General features: G+C 36.7%; 1 protein-coding gene across 5 annotated transcripts in view; it reads right to left on the bottom strand.

Annotated features, from left to right (window-relative positions):
* Nucleotides 1-19,397, bottom strand: part of LOC121426845 (leucine-rich repeat flightless-interacting protein 2-like) — a 46,439-nt gene extending 27,042 nt beyond the window's left edge. For 2 of the 5 annotated variants that reach the window (XM_041623243.1, XM_041623245.1), the window contains exons 1-5: nt 19,029-19,397; nt 8,772-8,783; nt 3,597-3,683; nt 2,718-2,771; nt 1,288-1,305 (exon numbers count right to left, since the gene is read on the bottom strand). In XM_041623243.1, coding sequence (XP_041479177.1) covers nt 1,288-1,305; nt 2,718-2,771; nt 3,597-3,683; nt 8,772-8,783; nt 19,029-19,181 — 324 coding nt within the window. In that variant the 5' untranslated portion in view covers nt 19,182-19,397. The remainder of the gene's footprint in view (nt 1-1,287; nt 1,306-2,717; nt 2,772-3,596; nt 3,684-8,771; nt 8,784-19,028) is intronic. The other 3 variants (XM_041623241.1, XM_041623244.1, XM_041623242.1) reach the window with 2 other exon arrangements.
* Between the last annotated feature and the right edge of the window lie 2,946 nt (nt 19,398-22,343).

The raw sequence follows: 22,343 nt of genomic DNA, 5'->3' as shown, positions 1-22,343 counted from the left end.
TTTCTGATTCTTAGTATTAAAAAGCAATTGCTCTATATTTTGATTTGTAACAGAAACAGAGAAAATGTTTTGATGAACATAACAGTGTACCTCAAACAGGGAATAATTTTCCTGGTTATCGAATTGCAATTTGGTCCAAAGATCTCAATTACTGTAACACAGAATTTCTTGTGTGTAGCAAGAACTGTACAAAATACAGTTGGAAGCTTTGCTCAAGATTACAACCAGAAATGCATCGCAAATTCGGCAGTCTCACCTGCATTATGCGACCCAATATAGCAGCAGTGCTGACTTTGAAAACAACTATTGAATGATCATTCACAAAAAACACCATTCATATGATAATACCTGAATGACCTTTGACTTTGATCATGTGGCCTAAAGACTCGTGCAAAGTGATACATGTACTTGATTAACCTTTCATCCATGTCCATAAACTAGATCCATAAACTTTCAAAGTTATGATGGCAATTTAACAATACCCACAACATGGCCAAAGCTCATTGACCTTAAATGACCTTTAACCTTTGTCATGTGACCTGAAACTCATGATACTTGATTGCTCTTATGTCAAAGTTTTATGAACTAGATCTATTAACTTCTTATGATGGCAATTCAACAATTACCCCCAACATGACCAAAGTTCATTGACCCTATTAAAATGACCTTTGACCTTGGTCATCTTTCCCAAAACTCAGGCAAGATGTTCAGTGATATACCATTACTCTTATGTCCAAGTTTCAAGAACTAGATCCATAAACTTTTGCATTATGACGAAATTTCAAAACTTAACCTTTCAAGGTTTCAATGTTGATTACCACAACATGGTCTATGAAGTCCATTGACCCTAAATGACCTTTGACCTTGGTCATGTGATGTGAGCTGAAACTCGGGCAAGATATTCAGTAAAAGTTGATTACCCTTATGTCCAAGTTCATGAACTAGGTACATTTACTTTCTAATTTATGACAACATTTCAAAAACTTAACCTTGGTTTTTAAATAATGTTCACGCCCGACGTCGCTGCCGCCAGAAAAGCGGCGCCTACATGTATGTATTATATTCTCACTCTACATTTAGTCCCTGCTCAAATTTAAAAAAAAATAATAAATGCAGAAACAAATATCCACTGAACAGTTTTGACAACAAGCAAAATGCTCTTCATTCATTTCAAGCATGAAATTGCATATTGAAGAACAATATCAAAACAAAATTTCTGCATCATCAATTATACTGTCACTGGTTCCACGAACAATGAGATGAAAGAATGAACAGACTATGGTTTACCATTATCCGATGACGATACTAGGGTTGTATACAGTATGGATGGCATTTCAAAATAATCACAGAATAGTATAGAGGGTTAGTTAAGAATACTATTAGGAAGGAAGTTTGGCTGACCAAGGCTGTGTTCAATCAATATTTTAAAAATCTAGAAACACAGTGTTACAGATATTTGATTCAATCACAGTTGCATTCAAGCAAGTTTGGTTCAGAAAAATTAGAGCTGCAGAATCACGAAGTTCAATAGACTGCATTGAAAAGTTCACCAATAATAATAAAAGTCAAACAATCCAGTTTTTATGATGCACAGTGGGTGGGCTTTGTAAAGAAGGACAGTGATGAAAATTCACTTGAATGCTATCCTGCATATTAAGGATTTATTTTGACTTTTGGTTCATTTTGTGATTGTAGTGTTAAAACATTAACTGAACACACCAGAAGGGCATACAGATACATACATATTCATTTGTTACCTTCCAAGATTTTTCTGGTAGACCCTTTGCAGTTCAAAACCGCATTTGAAGGAGAAAATAGCAGAGGGTCATACTTAAAAATACAGAAATTAACTACAGTGCTGCTTGTATACTGAAGGTGATTATTATTCAAGCAGAGATTTACAGCTTAATTCCAGTTTGAGAACCATCCCACATATGATACAGATTTTGAAAAGTTGATTGTACTCTTTGACACTTAATATCTCTATTAAAAAATAGAATTATTGATAAAGTACTGTCTAATTGTTAAACCTGTTTTGTGCATCATAACATATCAACTTCTTATGTAGTACACATCAATCAATACTAGCTTTAATTAATTTTTTTCCAAGAAAAACTGCAGAGATAAATACAGTGTATCATTTCATAGTTAATCCCAATACCACAACTTAGTTTCACGAAATTTCACGATCGATCACAGGGCTGATTTTTATAAAATTGATCATACACATTAATCAATGCAACCAATCATAGAATAGAAAATATCAGCCTTCGTGATCAATAACTACTATGTTATGGAGCCCAGAGTTATTTGAGCAAGAGATTTCCCCACATCGATCATGGGTGAGGTTGTAAAATGGATTTTAATATCCTGTCCCTTCTTCCTTGAAAACCTGCAATCTAAACTGCAAATCAGTTTGAATGCTTCACTTCAGGGGATTATAAAGGTGAGCTCCAAAGTTACCAGCAAATGATCACTTGCAAAGTATGTTTAGTAGTGACTATTAAATCGTAATAATTTCTGTATGTGAACTCCCTTGGTGTATGGCGTCAATAGATGGATGGGTGCATTCCCTGCCATTGGCAATCCAAAGAACAAACATATGCCGAAATGCAAAAATTCACTTTCAGCAGCCATGATAATACATGCATTAGAAAGCTACTTTTTATCAAATAGAATTCTGCATGTTGTTGGATTGGCATGGGAGGTATACTTACAGTCTTTTTTTCTTCTTGTTGCATTTTATATTCCATATCCATCTTCTCGTCAACCTGAACAAACAAAAAGTAAGTACAGAGACAAAGAGTAAAATTTACGATTGTCTGTCAAATTAGGATAGAGTGTCTTGAAATAAGTGTGTGGAAGGGCACAAAGCAAGAGGCGAAAGATTTGAACAGAGCCCTGGTAGATAATGAAGCAAAAACAGAGAGAGTGAGAGAGAGAAAAAAAAAGAAATCCCTAAGTATTAGCATTGCAGTTATTCACAATTAACAAAGAGGGAATTTGCACCTGAACCTACAGGTACCTACACATAAATGTAACATTAATAAAAATCAACTGTGCAATATTTTCAATTAGGAACACATCATTAAACAACTCTTTATGAAGGTGGATGGCACAAAACTAAAATGAAAATAATTATCAAATGTCGGAAGCTCCAATATATTGATTAATTTGTACGGATGACCAATTTTCAGCTTTATGATCCGCGTAATTGTCAACAATATTACATGGTAAATGCAATCTAGTCATGTAAGCACCAAGCAATCAGCAAAGCATTTTGTGTACTTCTTGCAAAATTAGCAAATTGAAACAAACACATAACCCTTTCAATAATTTGTGAGTGCGGACGATAGGCCATTTCGCCAAAATGAATTAATGAACAGGTTGAGGATCAGAAAAGTCAGACTATCTAATTGTTTCACCCTTTTTGTTTGCAAAACCTTAAATTGCAATCTACCCTATTGAAACAATAAATCTTGATTGTTTAATATTTTCACATTTATCATTGCTTGCTACTTATACTTGGGTTTGTGCTATTGAAAGCGAGAAGGTTCTGTTTTTATATAAAGTTCTACTACATTTGAAAGACTTACTTCTTTTTGTTGCTTTTCCAATTCCAACATTCTGATTTTCCTGGCCTCAGCCCTCGCTTGCCTTCTTTGAGCAAGCTTCGTTTCCGCCTGAAAAAAAAATAAAACAAAGAAATAACAAGAAATATGAAAAGTGGTAACAAAACAAATGTCATAATCAAGATTTGATTTATTGCATTTATAAACAGTGAAAGTAAAATCGCAACACTGTATACTTTTCTCATACACAAATTTTGCTCAAATAAAGTGTCAAAACAGAGACAAGGCTTTACATACCCATACAATCTGCTTTTCGCCTTCCCATGCAACAAAATGATTATGTAGTCCCAATTCAAAGTGCTTATCAATAAATTAGAATTGCTGCAGGAGTGATTTCAGTATTAAATATTGAAAATAGAAACTAACATTAGTTTTGAATAGGATATCATCGTGATCGAATTAAGTGTTTCCAAAGTACTATCACCGTAAAGAGGTTTTGAAAATGGGAAGTCCTTTAAAAATTTGCTCAATTTTGGAGCTTACATTACATACAGACCCATATCAGGCGCAGATCCAGGGTGACTTTTGCAGGCTGCAATTTTGTCTATGTAATTTGAACCCCCCCCCAAAAAAAAAAAAGACATCATCGCTCATTTTACTGGGTGCGCAATGAATTAAGGCATTCTATTTAAGAAGAGCACCATTGTATATTCAATATTTAATGAGGTGTGCCCACATGCCCCCTCCCCTGGATAAGCGCTCGCATATATCCCAGACAGCTCTAAAGAATTTACTTGTCGGAGAAGAATAATTAAAAACATTGTTTGCTTGTTGTTTGACAATTAATTTGGAACAGAGTTTATAACATTAACAAATTAATTTTATCCAATTGATGTGAACTGACACAAGGAATCTGCATAAAAATACACAGCAAAAACTGTGGTGCTAACCTGTGTACATAGAGGACCACACCAGTTATTTTACACCGGTGTTAAATTGGTGGTGTTAGTTTTACACCTATAGGTGTTATTACAACACCTATTGTTGCTACATTTACACTCTTTGGTGTTATGTTTAATCTTCAGGGTGTAATTTTAACACCTCAGGGTGTGGTCCTCTATTAACACCAATTGGTGTCAGTTTTAACACCACAGTTTTTACAGTGTACATACAGTGTAAGCATGAGTCAGTCATTCTTAAAAATCTTTAATAAGCATTGACCTGCACCTGATCTATGAGTCCAAGGTGAATCATGACTTGCATTTTCTTCTTCATGTCTGAATAATATAACCCCATCAATTTATTCATACACTATACAATGCTATAATATATTCGCCAATGACATAATCATACTAATCACAGTATTTAAACTCGGCTATTTGTTAATATGTATGTTTTATTCAAGGTTACAATGTACTTTCATTATTTTCACAAAAGATAGCGCTTTTAATAAGGGTTTAATAAAAGCACTGTCCCCCTCAGCCCTTTTCCACCCTTTCTGCCTTTTGTGTTTTTAGAGTGTATAGAACAAGTAAATTTTTCATTGCTTTTTAATACTGTACAGATTGATGAGAGAAAACTACATGTACATGTAGCTAGCATACTGTACCTTACATATAAAATGTTTTGTATGCAACTGTGGTCCCATGTGATAAAAAAGTCTGCACAGTCATATTGTATCACATCACACATGCTCAAATAGGAGCACTGAGAATCAATAAAATCATCACTGTTCAAAGCAATTCATCATTATATATGAAACAGACTCAAGTCCTTAGTGCTGCCAGAAAAATATACCTGTGAGCAAGTGTGGCTGGGTTATTGCTTTTTATGTGGCATCCCATTCAGGTAATAATAATAAATTGACTTGCTTGGGTATTTTTTTTCCATAGCAGGAACATGCAATAAATTCTTTTACAGGTTTACAAACAGATTTCCAAAATGCACTTCACCCATAATTGTATGAACAAAAATTAAAGAAAAAAAACGTTTTGGGTGCTGTTTAAAGATGGCTTAATACTGTACATTTTATTTCAAACAGGAAAGAAGGGGGGGGGTCTCAAGTACATGCCTGTTGCCAACGAGAGATACATGTAATTATGATGTTTGAAGGTTTACATGGTGGTTTATAAACAATCCCGAAAGTGGTTTACGCCTAATAAGGTACACCATGTGTCCTGAGATAAAAGTGGAAAGAGATAGAAATGAAAATAGAAAGGCGTGAAAAATAGAAAGGCAAGAAAGTGGAGTTTTGGAAGTACATGCAGAATATTCGTTTCAGAATTAGTGTAGTCCCAAAAAGAGTGAAAAGCTGAGTAGTAGGAAGGGGTGAGAGGCTTCGGTGGGTTGGAGAGGTGAGAGAGGCTTCAGTAGAAGAGAGAAGGCCGGCTTGAGTCAGCAAACGGAGCTGTTGAGCTAGAGCAGGAGCTGGACTCGAGGTTTCAAGCAGGTTGACCATCTTCAGAAGTGAGTGCCTGGGTGGACTCACTCCTGAAGATGAACAGTCTACCTGCCCAAAAGATCGAGTCTTCTCTCCTGCTCCAGGTCTACAGCTCCAGATAGTCTGCTCTGCAAAACCTTCTCTTCAGTTAAGGGTCTGAATGTGCAGCCTACAGTACTCATGCCTTGTGTACTGAAGGCCCTCTACAGCAAGTTTTATACGTGCTAGTCTTTGCGTGGAGACACGCTTGCAGATCAAAGTTTCACTCAGGGTCTGTGCCTGCAGAGTGAGCTCCATTTGCCAACTCAAGCTAGCCTTCTCTCATCATTCTACTCAAGCCTCTCTCACCTCTCCAACTCACTACAACTATTAAAAGCCTCCTAATCAAGCCTCTCACCCTGCCTTCTACTCAGCTTTTCACTCCTGGTTTTCAATCCTTTTTATTATAAGGACTACACTCATTCTAAAAAGAATACTCTTCTCCCCAACCTCCACTTACTTGCCTTTCCATTTTTTTTTTTTTGTATCTCTATCCACTTTATCGGTCCTTGCAGGACTTCATACATGGTGTACCGTCCATATTCCACTTTTGCAAAAAGATATTTCAAGCACTGACATAGCAAGGAACCTAACTCATTGCTTCCAAAACCATTTGAACTTGTTTTTGTACTTTGGGGCCCCTACATGTAGTTCCCATTAAAAGATCCAGTGCTCTGAGGTATAATTTTGGTATTTGTATGCATAAAGATACTTTACAGTACAGTGCAGTACTTGAGGGCAATCCAACCATTTTGATTTACATTGAGAAAGTAAAATGAAATAAAATTCAAAATATTAATAACAGGGTGGTGGCTGGAAGTTTCTTTCAAAGAAACTGTCACACTGTGTATGAAGATGAGCCAGAGATTTTTTAAAAATAACTATATATTCATTTACATTACGTAGGAAGCAAAATGTGGTGAAGAAATATATAATACTAGATACTAGTAGTTGAATAACTTGAATGTATACTTGAATCACTTGAATGTCAGAAAAATGCATACATGTACATGTATTGCATTGTATGAAGAAAGATAGTACAGTGTGTATAACACAGGGAAAATGCATGTCGAGGGAATATAATTGAATTAAAATTATGAATTGAATTATCTGTTACCTAAATGTAGTTGTAGTATTCCAATGTACAGTTGGGAAGGGGAAGAAAGTGGATGGGAGAAAATGGGGAAGATAGAAAAAAAGGAACTACATGTACATGTACAAAGCAAGAGAAGAATTTTAGAAATGATGAGAAGGGTAGGGGGAGAAGGATGAGAGGAGGAGGAGAAGAAGAAGGAGAAGGAGGAGGAGGAAAGGAGAAGAAGAAGAAGAAAAAGAAAAAAAGAAGAAGAAGAAGAAAAAGAAGAAGAAGAAGGAGAGGAGAAGGAGAAGAAGAAGAAGAAGAAGAAGAAGAAGAAGAATAGAAGTAGAAGAAGTAGAAGAAGAAGAAGAAGAATAGATGAAGCAAAACCTAAAAATACAAGAGTAAGAAAAAATCATAATGGTAGGAATTTAAGATTTGAAAGAAAAAAATACATGTAAAATGAAATGACAAATGGAACAGAATTAATGTTTTACAAAAAGCAACAACTACTAAATAAGGTGTATTAAAGTCCTTGTCTAAAACCCATGCTTCACCCCCTCCCCACCCCCCCCCCCCCCCCCCAACTTATTTTCTATTCAATATCAATCTTTTTTTTAATAAATAATTTGTTTTCAACATCAAAATAAAAAAAATAAAAACTTGTTAGCTTTAATTATTAGACTGTGAGCATACTGAAGCACTTTTTATTAACTTTTACAATTGATAAAAAGCTGTCAATAAACCATCTTGAGTGCAAAAAAAATGCTCTTGGTGCATTTTGCAAGTGCTTTCAAATCAAAATAATGTAAAGTCCTTTTTATTCTAAATAGGGATTTCCCTTTAAAAAGTAATCAGTTCTAATATCTTATGTTTGGGATATAAAATATGCATAAATATCAAGCACCACCCCCTCCCCCATCCCAATGGGATTTCTGATTATTATTGCCACATACATGTACACTGTACATGAACATTATGTAATTTGGAAGAAAAGGTCCAATACACCTTTAATATTCTCTAACTGTTCATTCCATCTATATGTACTTTGTGTACATACATGTATATGTGATAATTTGTATTCAAAGCAGAAATCAAATCAAATAAAAATGTGCAAGAATTTGAATAAAAAATATTGTGCTCTGCTACATGTAACTTTTATTTTCATTTTGACATGTTAAATGAAAATAAACAATCAATTATTACAAAAATAAAGACCCCCCCCCCATTGCTTTCTGACTCTGCATTTGTATGTGCAGTACTAGTCTCCTATGGACTCTCTCACTGTGATGTAGCATGTAGAGTATGTAAACTACATGTATGCATGTATTGTTCACATGATCATTGTGATGTAGAATGAAATACTATGAAATATTAAATACTAATTGATGAAGAAAAAAAATGTATTGTAAATACTAGAACACAGTAACTTGAATGATGTGGAGCTTTTTAAGCATCTATATGAGGACCATTCCATGAAAGATCATTGCTCTTTTATAATAAGCCATTCAGATCAAGAGATTGATCTCAGTAGCTTAGTAACTATTAGCACCGCAAATTCTCTTCATGATATGCTCCCCTGTATAAAAAAAAAGCTCAGTGGTCGATTACAGTGGGTGATGCAATAATATTCTACACTCACCTTTTCTGCTTCCTGTTACATGTAGGTCAAATTGACAGAGAAATTGTGACAAAAATTACATAAGGACAAAACATGCAAACTAACAAATAGCAACAAACTTCTTTTATTGTCATTAAAGGGAAAGTTCGCCAAGCTGATAATAACAGACAGAAAAAAAAGAGAACACATATTGGTAAAGGTTTGATGAAAATTCAGCAAGGAATAACCAATAATATTTTTCTCTATTTTTATCCGATGTACAGTACATGTATCATCAAGGTGAATTTCCCCTTTAATGATATTCTGCCAATTAATGGGTTTGTAATATTTATGTGAAATTACAATACATTCTTAACATTAACAATATACTGTACTTCTACTTCAAAATTCCATTTGCCATAATATCCAAATTGGCTCGAAATATCCCAGAAGTTCATATCTCACTCATGATAATAACACACCTTTGTGAACATTACCCTGGGCCCTGGCACAACAATGCATCAATCACAGAGACAATGTACAGTATGTAGGTGGTTTCATACTGCCTCGATCACAAGAATCCCTGTAAAATTACGAGAACATCTTACGGCTAAAAAATACAGGTCTGTTATTATGTTATTATTCCTGAATGCACACCACCCCGAAACATACCCTTCGGGATAAGTTCCTGAAGTAACCAGCATGCTCAATAGGTGGTTTCAGACCGCCTCGAAGTTCGCCAGCTCCAGGTATTCTCTGATCGGGAAATTTACCCCGATCAGAAAATACTAGGTATTTTGGTAATGTGAAAGCAAACTACGTGTAATTTCCCCGAAAGAAAATACCCGCTAAATAGTAGGTACTTGGCAAAATTACGAGAACTTTCGTGGGGATTTTTCCAAGGTCGCAGGTATTTTGGCGATGTGAAAGCAAATTACGGGAACTTTAAGCCCAGCGTGTCGTTGGGCGCGGCGGCGTGGGTGGCTGCTGGGCTAGTGATTTTGAATCTCGCGCCTTGCCTTCTTATCAGACCATACTGCGCATGCTCGTAACTTCGGGAACTTATCCCGAAGGATGTGTTTCGGGGCGGTGTGAATGCAGGAATAATTAACGGGTATTTTCTAGCCTTAAAAAGTTCTCGTAATTTAACGGGGATTCTTGTGATCGAGGCGGTTTGAAACCACCTAGTATGGTCTGATAAGCAAGCAAGGTGCAAGATTCAAAGCTGCTAGCTGAGCAGCCACCCATGGCGCCAATGCCAAACTACGTACATGTACACACTGAGCTAAAAGTTCCTGTAATTTGCTTTCACACTGTCAAAATACGTGCGACTCTGGAAAAATCCCAGCGAAAGTTCTTATAAATTTGATATGTACCTACTGTTTATATTGGGTATTTTCTTTCCGGGGGATTACGCGTAATTTACTTTCACACTGCCAAAATACCTGGAAGTGAAGAACTTTTGAGGCAGTCGAAACCACCTTTTGGGATCGCGGACCTCTTTGACGCAGTGTGCATTCATGTACATGTACAGTACCTGATGGGGCCAATTGCTGAAGAACTTGAAACCAAACGCAGCTCTTTATTTTCAACCGAACAGGTTGTGTACTGTACATTGGGGATTCTGGACTTGCGCTCGACTCTTTCTACAACCCCCACAGAAATTTTCAAGCTTGCGGCAAGCGTGCGACAAGCTTGCGGCATGCTAGTAACTCGCATGCGGCTAGCTTAATAAGCGTGTAATATGCATGCAGATTAATACTTAAGCAATCTTTTAGCGAGCAGGGACTTTTACTAGCATGCACTTGCTTATTAAGCAAGCGCCCTGCTAGTCGCACGCTAGTTACTAGCATGCGGCACGCTTAAATTTCTGTAGGGGAAGGTTTTTATTTTTCCTTTCATATCGAGTCAAAAATAATTTGCAGAAATATTTTGGAGGATAAGTCATCTCCAGCCCCACTGTCTCTTTTATTCTATTTTTTTTTCAATTCATTTATCAGGGGGGGGGGCTGATATGCGGTGTATTTGCTTGTCTCATTCATCCATTGTTTCTTTATTGCTTGTTTTGTCTGTGCTGGCTCATGGGATAATTTGCAGTATCGTACTGTAGTCACCACAAGTACACTGTATTATACCAGAACACCATGTATGTGTGTATTAAACGTACAGTCTGTAGACCATGACAGGATCAACATTTGATTGCCAATTATAATGATGTATTTTCAATGTTCAATGTTGATGGAAGGTCATACATGTAATGTTGTTCAGAACAAATGTTAAGTACATACACATTTGATATGTAAAACGGTAAACATGTTTTCTTTCAAGGGAGAGAGCTTGTGAAGGGGAAACAAATTTTGTCATACTGATCACTGTAATTTTTATAAAGCAGCTTGTCTTGACAGTTCACCAAAGCAATTGTCATCATTGTCATTTTCACCTTTACAATATCCTTTGTACTTTGAAATCAGAGAGCAACAAGAACATTTGTATTTTCAAGGCTGAAAATCAGTATTTTGGTGAGGAAATTAGTATTTTCACAAGAGTACCATAGGACAACACATAAACTTTTGAAATCAGTATTTTGCATGAAACCATCAGTATTCTTCTCTATTTTCAGTACTACATGTACATGTAAATTATACGGTAAATCAGTAAGTAGGGCCTACTACTTGGCAGCTCTGTGAAATAATGATTATCATTTCAATATTGCATTTAATATTTTAAACATCATTATCAAATATTTAGAATCACTATTACACATGTAATTATCATAAATACCAATATCGATAAAGTACCAATGTACAATGTAGGCATGTACATGTGTACTTGTAGGCCCTATACACATACTGTACAAATTTTGTATTGTAAATCTGTAGTTTTTTCCACACATTACATGTGTATGTATTCATTTTGTACGAAAAATATTATTTTACACATTATACTGCAGATATCATGAGCATCTGATGCCTTTGGGTGAATCATTAATGGCAACCAACATCCAGTCACTTATGAATACATGTATCAATGCATAAGAGCACAACTGGCCTATTAAAATGAATCCAATTACGATGCCCATCCAACCCAAGGCAGTATGACTCCAAGACACTCAAAAAGGAATTTTCATACCCACTCACTTACAGAAAATACAATGTACCTGATACTTTGCTTGTGTAAAGGCAATATTCGTGAAAGAAAATACTGGAAAGTAGATTTTGAAAAATATTTTTTTTAAATACGTGTACCTTTCACAGGAACTTCTGCACAGTCACAGAAATAATAGCCTTTCTTTTGATATTTTGATAAAATATATGTGACTTCTGAATATCAAAGGCACATTTCTATATGGGGGCTTGGGGCTAATAAAATACAGCACTTATGTTTCTAAGCACTTACATTGTAATTATTAACATTTTTGGTGCCCCAAATACAGAGTGCTGCAAGCCTGCAAAGAGCCCTGAAAATCTAGAAAAGAGCACTTGAAATTCTCATGGGCTAATGATATACCCGGCACATTGTACAGACAGTATTACTGTATGTACAATGCACACTTTATAGCAAAACGCAGCCCTGTAAAGTCATTTTCACCTTTACATGTACATCACAATGGGGGGGGGGGCACCAAAAAAATATCCAAGAACAAGGAAAGGGGCACTGAGGCCAATGAGCATGGCATCCAAGACTGTGACCTTGGTCTTTGTTTCTTTAAAGCACTGTCACAGGAATTTTTGCAGAGTGAAAGAAAAGTTTTAAGAACTTCAAATGTGCAGCTAGATTTATAATCCTGTATACTCATTGCTGGCTCATTTGTGTACAGTATCGGGGTGGGGGGGTGTAAATAATTTGTACATACATGTAAAATGAAACTATCCAGTATCTGGTACATGTACTCATTGTCCTGAAAATACTGAATAAGTAAATATTCATGTGATCAAGTGGAAAACTTAATCTGGTTCCGGTTGGTGAGAACAATCGCAATAAAATGAGCCTTGAGAAGGCTGGATAAGAAATATACGGGCATTCTCGTGATTGAGGGGGTATGAATGTACATGTACATGTACCAATGAATGAAGGCTTAAATGACTGTCGAGCTGTCTCAAAGAGGTCATGTCTCAAATCTGTGGTAATGTGGAATGCAGTGTCTTCTTCCAGCTTAACGACCGGTCAGTTTAAGATGCAGAGAGAGAGAAGGTGGTTTCAGACCGCCTCGAAGTTCGCCAGTTCCAGGTATTCTCTGATCGGGAAATTTACCCCGATCAGAAAATACCAGGTATTTTGGTAATGTGAAAGCAAACTACGCGTAATCTCCCCGAAAGAAAATACCCGCTAAATAGTAGGTACTTGGCGAAATTACGAGAACTTTCGTGGGGATTTTTCCAAGGTCGCAGGTATTTTGGCGATGTGAAAGCAAATTACGGGAACTTTTATCCCAGCGTGTCGTTGGGCACGGCGGCGTGGGTGGCTGCTGGGCTAGAGATTTTGAATCTCCCGCCTTGCCTGCTTATCAGACCACTCTGCGCATGCTCGTAACTTCGGGAACTTATCCCGAAGGATGTGTTTCGGGGCGGTGTGAATGCAGGAATAATTAACGGGTATTTTTTAGCCTTAAAAAGTTCTCGTAATTTAACGGGGATTCTTGTGATCGAGGCGGTTTGAAACCGCCTAGAGAGAGGGAGAATCACATAAGGTGGTGCTGCACCATCCTGAGTTTGCTCAATCTCGAGATTCAAGAAACCCCGTCTCCACCATCGCAAGAAGAGCAATTCCTGTTCGAGCGAGGCATCAATGCATTATGGTCTGACACCGTAAATTAATAATCCCGATTGCGTCTGCACCTATGAATTAGCGCGATAATTCGTAAAATAGCGCGCTATTTTGCAAATAATCCCAAGTTGACTTGGGATCGCAATCTCGAGATACATGTTAATCCTACGAACTAGCGAGATACAAATGTAATTGCGTCTCCATTGCAAATAATCTCGAGATTGTTCCGATCGGGATAATTCGCCGGATCAGAAATAGCACGCTAAGTTCAGATGAAAATGGATGCCATTGGAAATGTGTAGAGAGGTGGCCAGTTTTTATAGGGGAAATACATGTACAGTATTATAAATAAAAAACAATATTTGAAACAAGCAAAAGTCCCTGGTGGTCCCATTTGCATGTACATGTACAGTGTACGTTGGGCAATTCCTTTATTCTTGAATTCATAATTTTATTACAGTCCTTCACCTTTATAATTTCGTGGAACTCAATATATCACTCTCCTTATTTTTTTGAGGAGCTCAATTGAGCTCCTCAGAAGCGCTCTCCTTGAGGAGCTCAAATCAATTCAATAAAATACTATGTATGATAAATTGTATTTTTTTCTTAACATTGTATGCAATAGCTGTATCAATCTGTGGTGAAACTAGGCCTGGGTCAATCGTTTACAAAATATCGCGCTCCTGCTAAAAAAAAAAAAAATTGGTGATCACCATAAAAATCTACATATGGGACTATTCACCGAGTTTAAATTCAAATCAGAGTCGGGAAAGAGATGAATATTCTTCATTTTCTGCTAGTTTTCCACTAAATCAAAATAATTTCAAGGAATTATGGAAAATAAATGGCCATTTCACGGATTTAAAGATGTAAAATGTGAAATTTTATCAATTATTTTTTAAGGAGCGCGTTAAGAGCGCCAGAGCGATCGCGCTCCTCAAAAATGAAGATCTGTTTATATTATACGGTAGTACAGTACATACATGTACAGTGTAGATGTACATGTACTTGTACAGGTTACAGGTACATAATTTGCAGACAGGGCAGCTCATCATTCCTCTCTCCCTTGACTAGCTGTGGCCTGGAGGTTCTTTCAAGCAATCTACAATGTAGCCCCGTATATTTGTTCTCCTCATAATGTGCACTCCTACAGTAAATGCATGCATTTGTGTTTGTACAAGTGGGTTCATCATAAATTTTGGAGGCATAAAATTTATTGCACAAGTGATATACAATTAAATTTCTTTAAGAGCTTTGAAATGAACACAGTACAGAGGACAGGGGTACAATGTATTAAAAGTGTATTATTACTGAACATTTTCTAATAATTTAGTCAGGGTTGTTTGGTAATGGAGGGCAGTGGCAAATCTCAATCCACCTGTATTTTGCGAAGGATGTACATTTACATGTACATGTAGGCCTATTGTGTACATGTTTGAGTTGGAACCAACTGGCATAAAGTGTAAAGACCAAGAGACAATTCACAGTAGTGTATTAAAGGGTTCAGAGAGAGTTGAAAAGAGAAGATGGAATGCCGAGTGACCTGAGATGATACCATACAGTCATCCCTGTGTGATGTAGGCAATGACATTCAATTACAGCCAAGTTTTCATTAGCCCCCTCAAAGCTGATCTGCATGCAAGTTTGGTCTGTGCTGGAATACAACTACAAAGGCCATGTTTTCATTAGCCCTTTAATCTACTGTGTGATGACATTTATCTACATGTACAACAGCCAAGTTCTCATTAGCCCTTTCACAGCTTTATACAATGTACATGTACATCAACATGTACAGTATTATATCCTGTGATGGCATTCAGTGGTCACTGGTCATGTTTTCATTAGCCTCAAAGCAAAAGCCTTTGATCTTGATCACTGTGTGATGACATTCAACTACAACTGTATCTATTTTTTTCACTCACTATCTCAAGCATGTAGCTACAATGTACATGTTGCTTTTAGCTATTACAAGTACATAACATGACTTTCATACTTTCATTTGTTTTTAAAATTCATTAGCACCAAATCTGTTTATTTTTCATTGATGAATTTTTATTTTATTAAATTGTACAAAGTAACCAGGGAGTTGTGAACACACTATACACACTATAACACATGGATTAAATGTGCTGTCCTGATATCGGCTCCTACATGTACATGTACAATACATCCATCCATCCCTGTGGACAGCGATTCAATACTTTTCTGAGATTGTGGCGCTATACATCATGGTTGTACAAAAAGAATGAGTGACAATTTTAGCATAACACTGAACTGAGCCATTCTATTTTTCAAGGTACACCAGACCAAAAATGGTGGTTTGTGTTCAAATCTAGGGCACACCTGCATACTATGTACTGTATTATGTGCCAACCACTTGAGATTGTATTTCAAGGGAATGCACATAATGTGATTAACTTTCTTCAGGATTGGTGCGGGGAAAAAAGGTGTTAGAACTCCATGACCCTCGGGACGTGTCCTCACAGGCAAGCTAACGCTGGCACATTCATACAGAAAAAGACCCTCTTTTTCTGACAAATTGTATAATTTTCTCTGATCCAATAACCAGTTTCATTTGTAGTTGCAATACGGTACTCATCTTCCAATGTCATCCACACTGCGTACTGCAGTACAAGCAGTGCGTGAAACTTGTGTCTCATCACAAACCTTAAAAGACAAGTCCACCCCAATGAAAACTTGATTTGAATAAAAAGAGAAAAATTCAACAAGCATGACACTGAAAATTTTATCAAAATCGGATGTAAAATATTAAGAAAGTTATGACATTTCTAACTTTCGCTTCATTTCACAAAACAGTTACATGCATGCACATCTCGGTCGGTATGCAAATGAGAGAGTCGATGATGTCACTCACTCACTATATCTTTTGTTTTCTTTGTTTGAAATATGAAATATTTTGATTTTCTCGTCATTGTCACGTGAAATGAAGTTCAATTCCTCCCTGAACACTTGGAATTCCATTATTTTAACATTTTGTGCTTCAGGCAAGGAGGTCCTAATCATCTATCATCAAATTCGTAAAAAATTGAAATATTGTATAATTCAAACAATAAAAAACAAAAGAAATAGTGAGTGAGTGACATCATCGACTCTCTCATTTGGATGTAACTGGCTCGTTCATATAACTATTTTGTTGAAAATAAGCGAAACTTTGAAATGTCAGATCTTTCTTATTTTACATCCGATTTTGATGAAATCTTCAGCATTGTGCTTGTCTGATTTTTCTCTATTGATTCAAATCAACATTTTTCTGAGGTTGACTTGACCTTTATTTAAACATTTCTATCACAACAGATTTCTATGTTGTTCATTTTCAAGCATGATTAGGGTCAATGCAAAATATATGCATCATGAATGAAATCTGGTGGGTGTTTCATAAAAAGCTGTTCGTACATGTTCTAAGTAACAAGCGATTTTACGAATGACTAGACTTTCTTTGTATTGTAAATGATATACCTGGAGGCCGTTTCATAAAGCTGTTCGTAAGATAAGAGCGACTTTAAGAACGACTGGTGAACCTTTCTTACGCGCTTAACCATCGCCAATGTATATACCATTTACCACAAGAAAGGATCACCAGTCGTTCTTAAAGTCGCTCTTAACTTACGAACAGCTTTATGAAACACCCACCTGTACATATAAAGGCTACACCAATTTCATTGATTGATGTTTATTTAGTGCCAAAGAAATAATCGGCAATCATTTGTAAAATCACTTGTGACTGTAATGTAGGTCCTACGAATCAATGAATGACATTTCCCTCTCAAAAGTGCAGATTTATTTTCAGCTTTTGTCTTGCCTGCTTGTTATATACAAACGTACTGTTCTTGATATTTCAACTTTGATTTCTTCAATTTAATATCGAATAATTTCTGACAACTACATGTACATTGTAAGATTACACCAACAAACTAGGAAAGCAAGGCAAGCATAAATTTCTTTTAAAAAGGGTATTTTATTCCATAACTGCTATACACTTCATTCAAGACATGGAATGCTCTCATCTCTTCAAGGTTAAAGGTTTAATAGGAATTGATCATGCCAGGGGCTGATGTACAGTATGATTGATTGATTGATCGATAGCATCACTTGTAAAAATCAGCCTCAAGATCAATCTCTAAATTTCATGTTATGGGTCCCTGATCCTGGTTGGTCTCTCAAAGCATTAAATTGTATCCAACTGATGAAACAAGGCGTATTGGGGGGGTGGGGGCTCATTACCCTGCCACGCATCCACATCTACACGTAGAAAAGCATTGAAAACCCTAGACAAAAGCTTCAGTCTCTTTTTTTGGTTGTTCCACTGAACTGCCTTGGCTCACTCACCAATACATAGAGTTGTTGGCCCGTACACTACAGACAACATATTAGCAGTAATGTTAGATAGCTAACATTCAGCGGAAACCTGATTTTCTGATCGTTATTTTGTACATAAAATGTAACATTATAAAAATGAAATTACACCCAAGTTGAAAAGAAAATAAATAAAATTCAGAAATATCGTACATTAGACCGCAGTAACCACCAATTCCTTTAAAATGATGATCAAAACATTGTCATCTTCGATCCTTTCGATGGTCAACATACATAAGTTGCCATCTTGGATGACGTCATCATCCTTACAGACGTATTTACCAGTCACTATATATCACGATTTGTGCCACTGCTTTGCGCTTGTAGATGTGCCTGCATTCAGAGCTTGTCGCTCGTATTGATTGGCCAGGATACCGAAAATTTAATCAGAAAGGTTTGATAAAAGCACAACTCATTGAACGTAGAAGGCAGCAACACACAGCTGCCATTTTTTCCTCTCCAGCAGAAAGTTTAAAAAGTAAGGAATTAATCATTGGTAACATATATTTTCGATATTTTCTGGGAATATGTATACATCAAAAGTAGTAAAAGAAAGAGTCTAACGAAAATAGTGGGCCTTCTTTCAAGATAATAATATATTATTTAGAATTTTAAAATCTAGACAAAACCCAGTCGCCCCAATTGGTGTACCTGATTACACATGCAGGCTCACATACACACTACCGTCTGTGAATGGGGATGAGAGTAAAAGGTCAGAAATTGTTAAATAAACCCCCCCCCCACAAACAACGGTTATTCCTGTCCATGAAGAGACCTGGAGGTTGTTGACAACTTTGTTTTGGAATAGCGGGATCTAGTACTATAGGGGTTGCCTCTTGAAAATGAAAAAAAAATCACCCCAAACCATCATTTTTAGCTAGACAATATGTTTTAACATACTCGTCAAACAAAGTCTTCACTAAAATAGAAAAATTCTATTACTATCAGACCCCCTATTTGGTTATTTTGAGCAGGAATTCTGGGAATGGGCGTGGACAATTCTTTGAAATAATACTCGGTCATATCGCTGCCAAATCTAGCAAGTGTAAATTTCCTGCAGTCTATAAGACTCTAAAAAAAAGATGTCTGACTTCTGACACTGGTGACAGGGTTAAAGGATGAATGAAATTAAACTTAGAATCTAACGTTAGAGTTACTAACCGCTTTTGCGATATCTGTGAGAGCTTCATCCTCCGCGGTGTAGGCCCGACTCTTCACCCTCCTCCTACCCGCCGAACCTCCCGGCGATGGTCCGCTGTGATTCGGCCCTCCCCCGACGGTACTAACGTCCAATTCCACTGCGTCTACAGACATGTTGTGTTTTTAGATCAAAGTAGGACAGAAAATTGATTAAATACGGTGAAATTCATCCATATATTTATGTTATGCCTTCAAGACTTTCTAAAAGTGTTTAGATATTTCCAAATGATGAATAGGACTGGTATTTCAAGGTGAGTTTTGTGTTACATTTCGTTGAGTTTGCGGCAATCCGGATGACCGGAGACGCTCCGGAACAATTTCCGTGTTGCTTTCTCTATCTCTGTGGTGTTGTGGAATAATCCTGCGCAGCTTCTGTAACTCCAAGGAAAAAGGGTAATGATCCAGGCACCCAATATATATTATATCACTCCATCTGTATATTGCTATTGCTCATCTCCAAATAGAAATACTTTGAGCGAAAATATCAACGTTCCGATGGTCTTTTTCCTCTCCTCTTTTTCTGCTTCGGGTGCCACCATATTTCTGCTCACATCACCTTGAGGACCCGGATGTAATTTGCGCCATCTGTGTTGACTGGAAGAATATCTTCGAAATGAAAAATGCCATGCCCGTTATGATAGGCCTGCAGCGGTGCATGGCCAGTTGGGTGCCATATAGATGTAGTTTTTTTTTTTTCTTGAGGGGGGGGGGGATTGAGAAATTTTCGAAGTTGGTTCATTCAATACAATGAAAATGGCCTAGCTATTGTGGGTAGCATTATACTGACCGTACAGCTAAAGTCCCCACCCCCAATAAAATTAAATGTAATGCGAGGGCGCGTAACGACCGAGTGAGAAAAACAAATCACATTTTCAAAATGCTTGAGAATTTTTCATCTATAACATGCAATGCGGCCAGATGGGTGTTAAGACCACCGAACACCTTACAATTGTTCGCGATCCGATTTTTGAACAATTGCATTTTGCTCATTTTCTGACAATGTTAATATCATTTTATTTCAGGTTAAAATTAATTGAAAGAATACTGATATAACCAAATTGTAAGATTCTAAACTTTTCTTTTGGAGGAAAGGCCAAATTAGCTTCAAATCGTAGCCAATCGTTCGACTGCTATGACGTCATTTTTATTAGATATTAAATTTGCTTTTATTTTAAGAAGAATGATCATAGCATAGTCACAAATTTGAACACAGGTATTCGTACGATGATTTCGAACATTACACAGAAAGATATTCCAAGTCTCAATTAGCATCAAATTCTACTAAGTTTTATTCCAAAATTGAGACGAGGGCATTTCACGATAATGGGTTTGCCTGAGTGTTGTTTTTCTCTCCAGGCGTTTTTTTTTTCAAGAGCGATATTCTCAAAATTTAGAGCGTCTGAAGGTATAATAGAACATAGCAGGATTTTAATGTCAAGCACCCCTTAAAAATATTACGAGGGAGTTTGGAGATAAATTTGAAAGTGAAACCTTGCATTTGAAAAATTTGGGGGATGCGGCCAACCTATATCGATTTGCCCTACAATGATTTTGACAAAATGAAAAATTTATGAATTCATTGCAAAAAATGTCTTTGAAAATAAAGCCATCAAACTTGACATAAAAATACTAATAAACATATAAAATTGTATTTTTTTCGGTGTGATTCTCGTGCAAAATTCTGCATTATAATTTGGCGATAATTTTGGACATTGTCCCCTCTCGCCGTCCGAAACATGGATCGACGCTATATTATATTAAAACGTTTAAATAAATCTAGCTGCAATTAGGGAGTATATAGCGACGGAGCCATGTTCTTTAAAAAAAATATCCTAAAGAACGACAAAATTCGGAGCGATTTCGACAAAACACAGACAGGTTTAGAGTTAGTTAACTTCAATAAATTTTATTGCATTAGTACTGCTGTATAGTCATGGTGGATGAAGTAGGCCCTATATATTTTCGGATAAAATTGTTTTTCATTTTTTGTTCATTGTGCCAGCACGTTTATTAAAGAATTTACACAATCGCACAATCTAGTTGCTCTTTCCGTGTTACAGTAATTACCTGAGGCACTCGACACTATTAACTTGATTTGTACTTTGCAGTAATTGTTAAAGTTTGTTTTAAAATGGACCTCAAACCTGTGTGATTGGAGAGACAAGGATTTGTCAAAAGATAATGTACCGAAAATTTCGTTCCCGGAGAGTTAATAACTATATTTTGTTTCTAAAATTGTGGAAGAAAAGATGAACCTAATGATATATATCCATGTTTCAGGAAATATTTAAAGTTGTATTGTGATATCAACGGACCATCCCGATCATAAAAGCAGCGTTGTTGTATTTAGCAAAGCTGAGTGGGCTTATCCAGCCATCACACTGTAAGAACTGTGGTGTTAAAACTTACACCAATCGGTGCTAATAGAGGACCACACCCTGAGGTGTTAAAATTACACCCTAGAGATTGAACGTAACACCAAAGAGTGTAAATGTAACAACCAAAGGTGTTGTAATAACACCTACAGGTGTAAAACTAACATCACCAAGTAACACCGGTGTAAAATAAGTGGTGTGGTCCTCTATGTACATCGGTTAACACCACAGTTTTTGTTGTGCACTATACAATTTATTTTTTAATTTTTTTATACATACATTGTGATATGGAAAATAAATACCATACCAATCCCATAAAGCTGAAAGAAATACACTTCGAATGTCGTTTATTTTGGTTTAGTGCCATATGTCATTATTTTCAGTACATTAATCTATGACAGACAAGAAAGTAAAAATTACATGATTTAGGCGGGATCACTATAGGTTGACACTGTGATTGGTTATTTGTCTTCCCAAGCTTAGCCGGCTGAAATTGGGGGTGGGGGGTAGCAGAAGTCCTCATAAGGAGGTACACGTACACCATGTTCGACTTTCTAAATAGACCGACGACACAAAAAAAACCCTTCCTCATTTCAGAGTAGTTTTTCATGCCCCCACCGAAAAAAAAACATTTTTTAGGGTGAGTGCCCTTACAAGTAGGTTACTTATCAAGCGTTGAAAAAGTACACATTTTCTCGTGATTACATGGTTATATTTTTCACCACATACCTATGCACGTAACCCCCCCCCCCCCCCCCCCCCCCCGGCAGTGATAAACTGGCCCTTTTGGTGTGTTGTGTCGAGGCTTTCACGTATGCATGTATGAAAGTTTTACTTGGCCAAAGATAGTGCGACCTCTTGTGCTTTAGGCGCAACCATTGATACAAAACTTCGCAACCGA

Source organism: Lytechinus variegatus, chromosome 13 (assembly GCF_018143015.1).
Source record: "Lytechinus variegatus isolate NC3 chromosome 13, Lvar_3.0, whole genome shotgun sequence".
In the NCBI taxonomy this organism is placed as follows: Eukaryota; Metazoa; Echinodermata; class Echinoidea; order Temnopleuroida; family Toxopneustidae; genus Lytechinus; species Lytechinus variegatus.
This window is presented reverse-complemented; position numbering and strand designations above follow the sequence as displayed.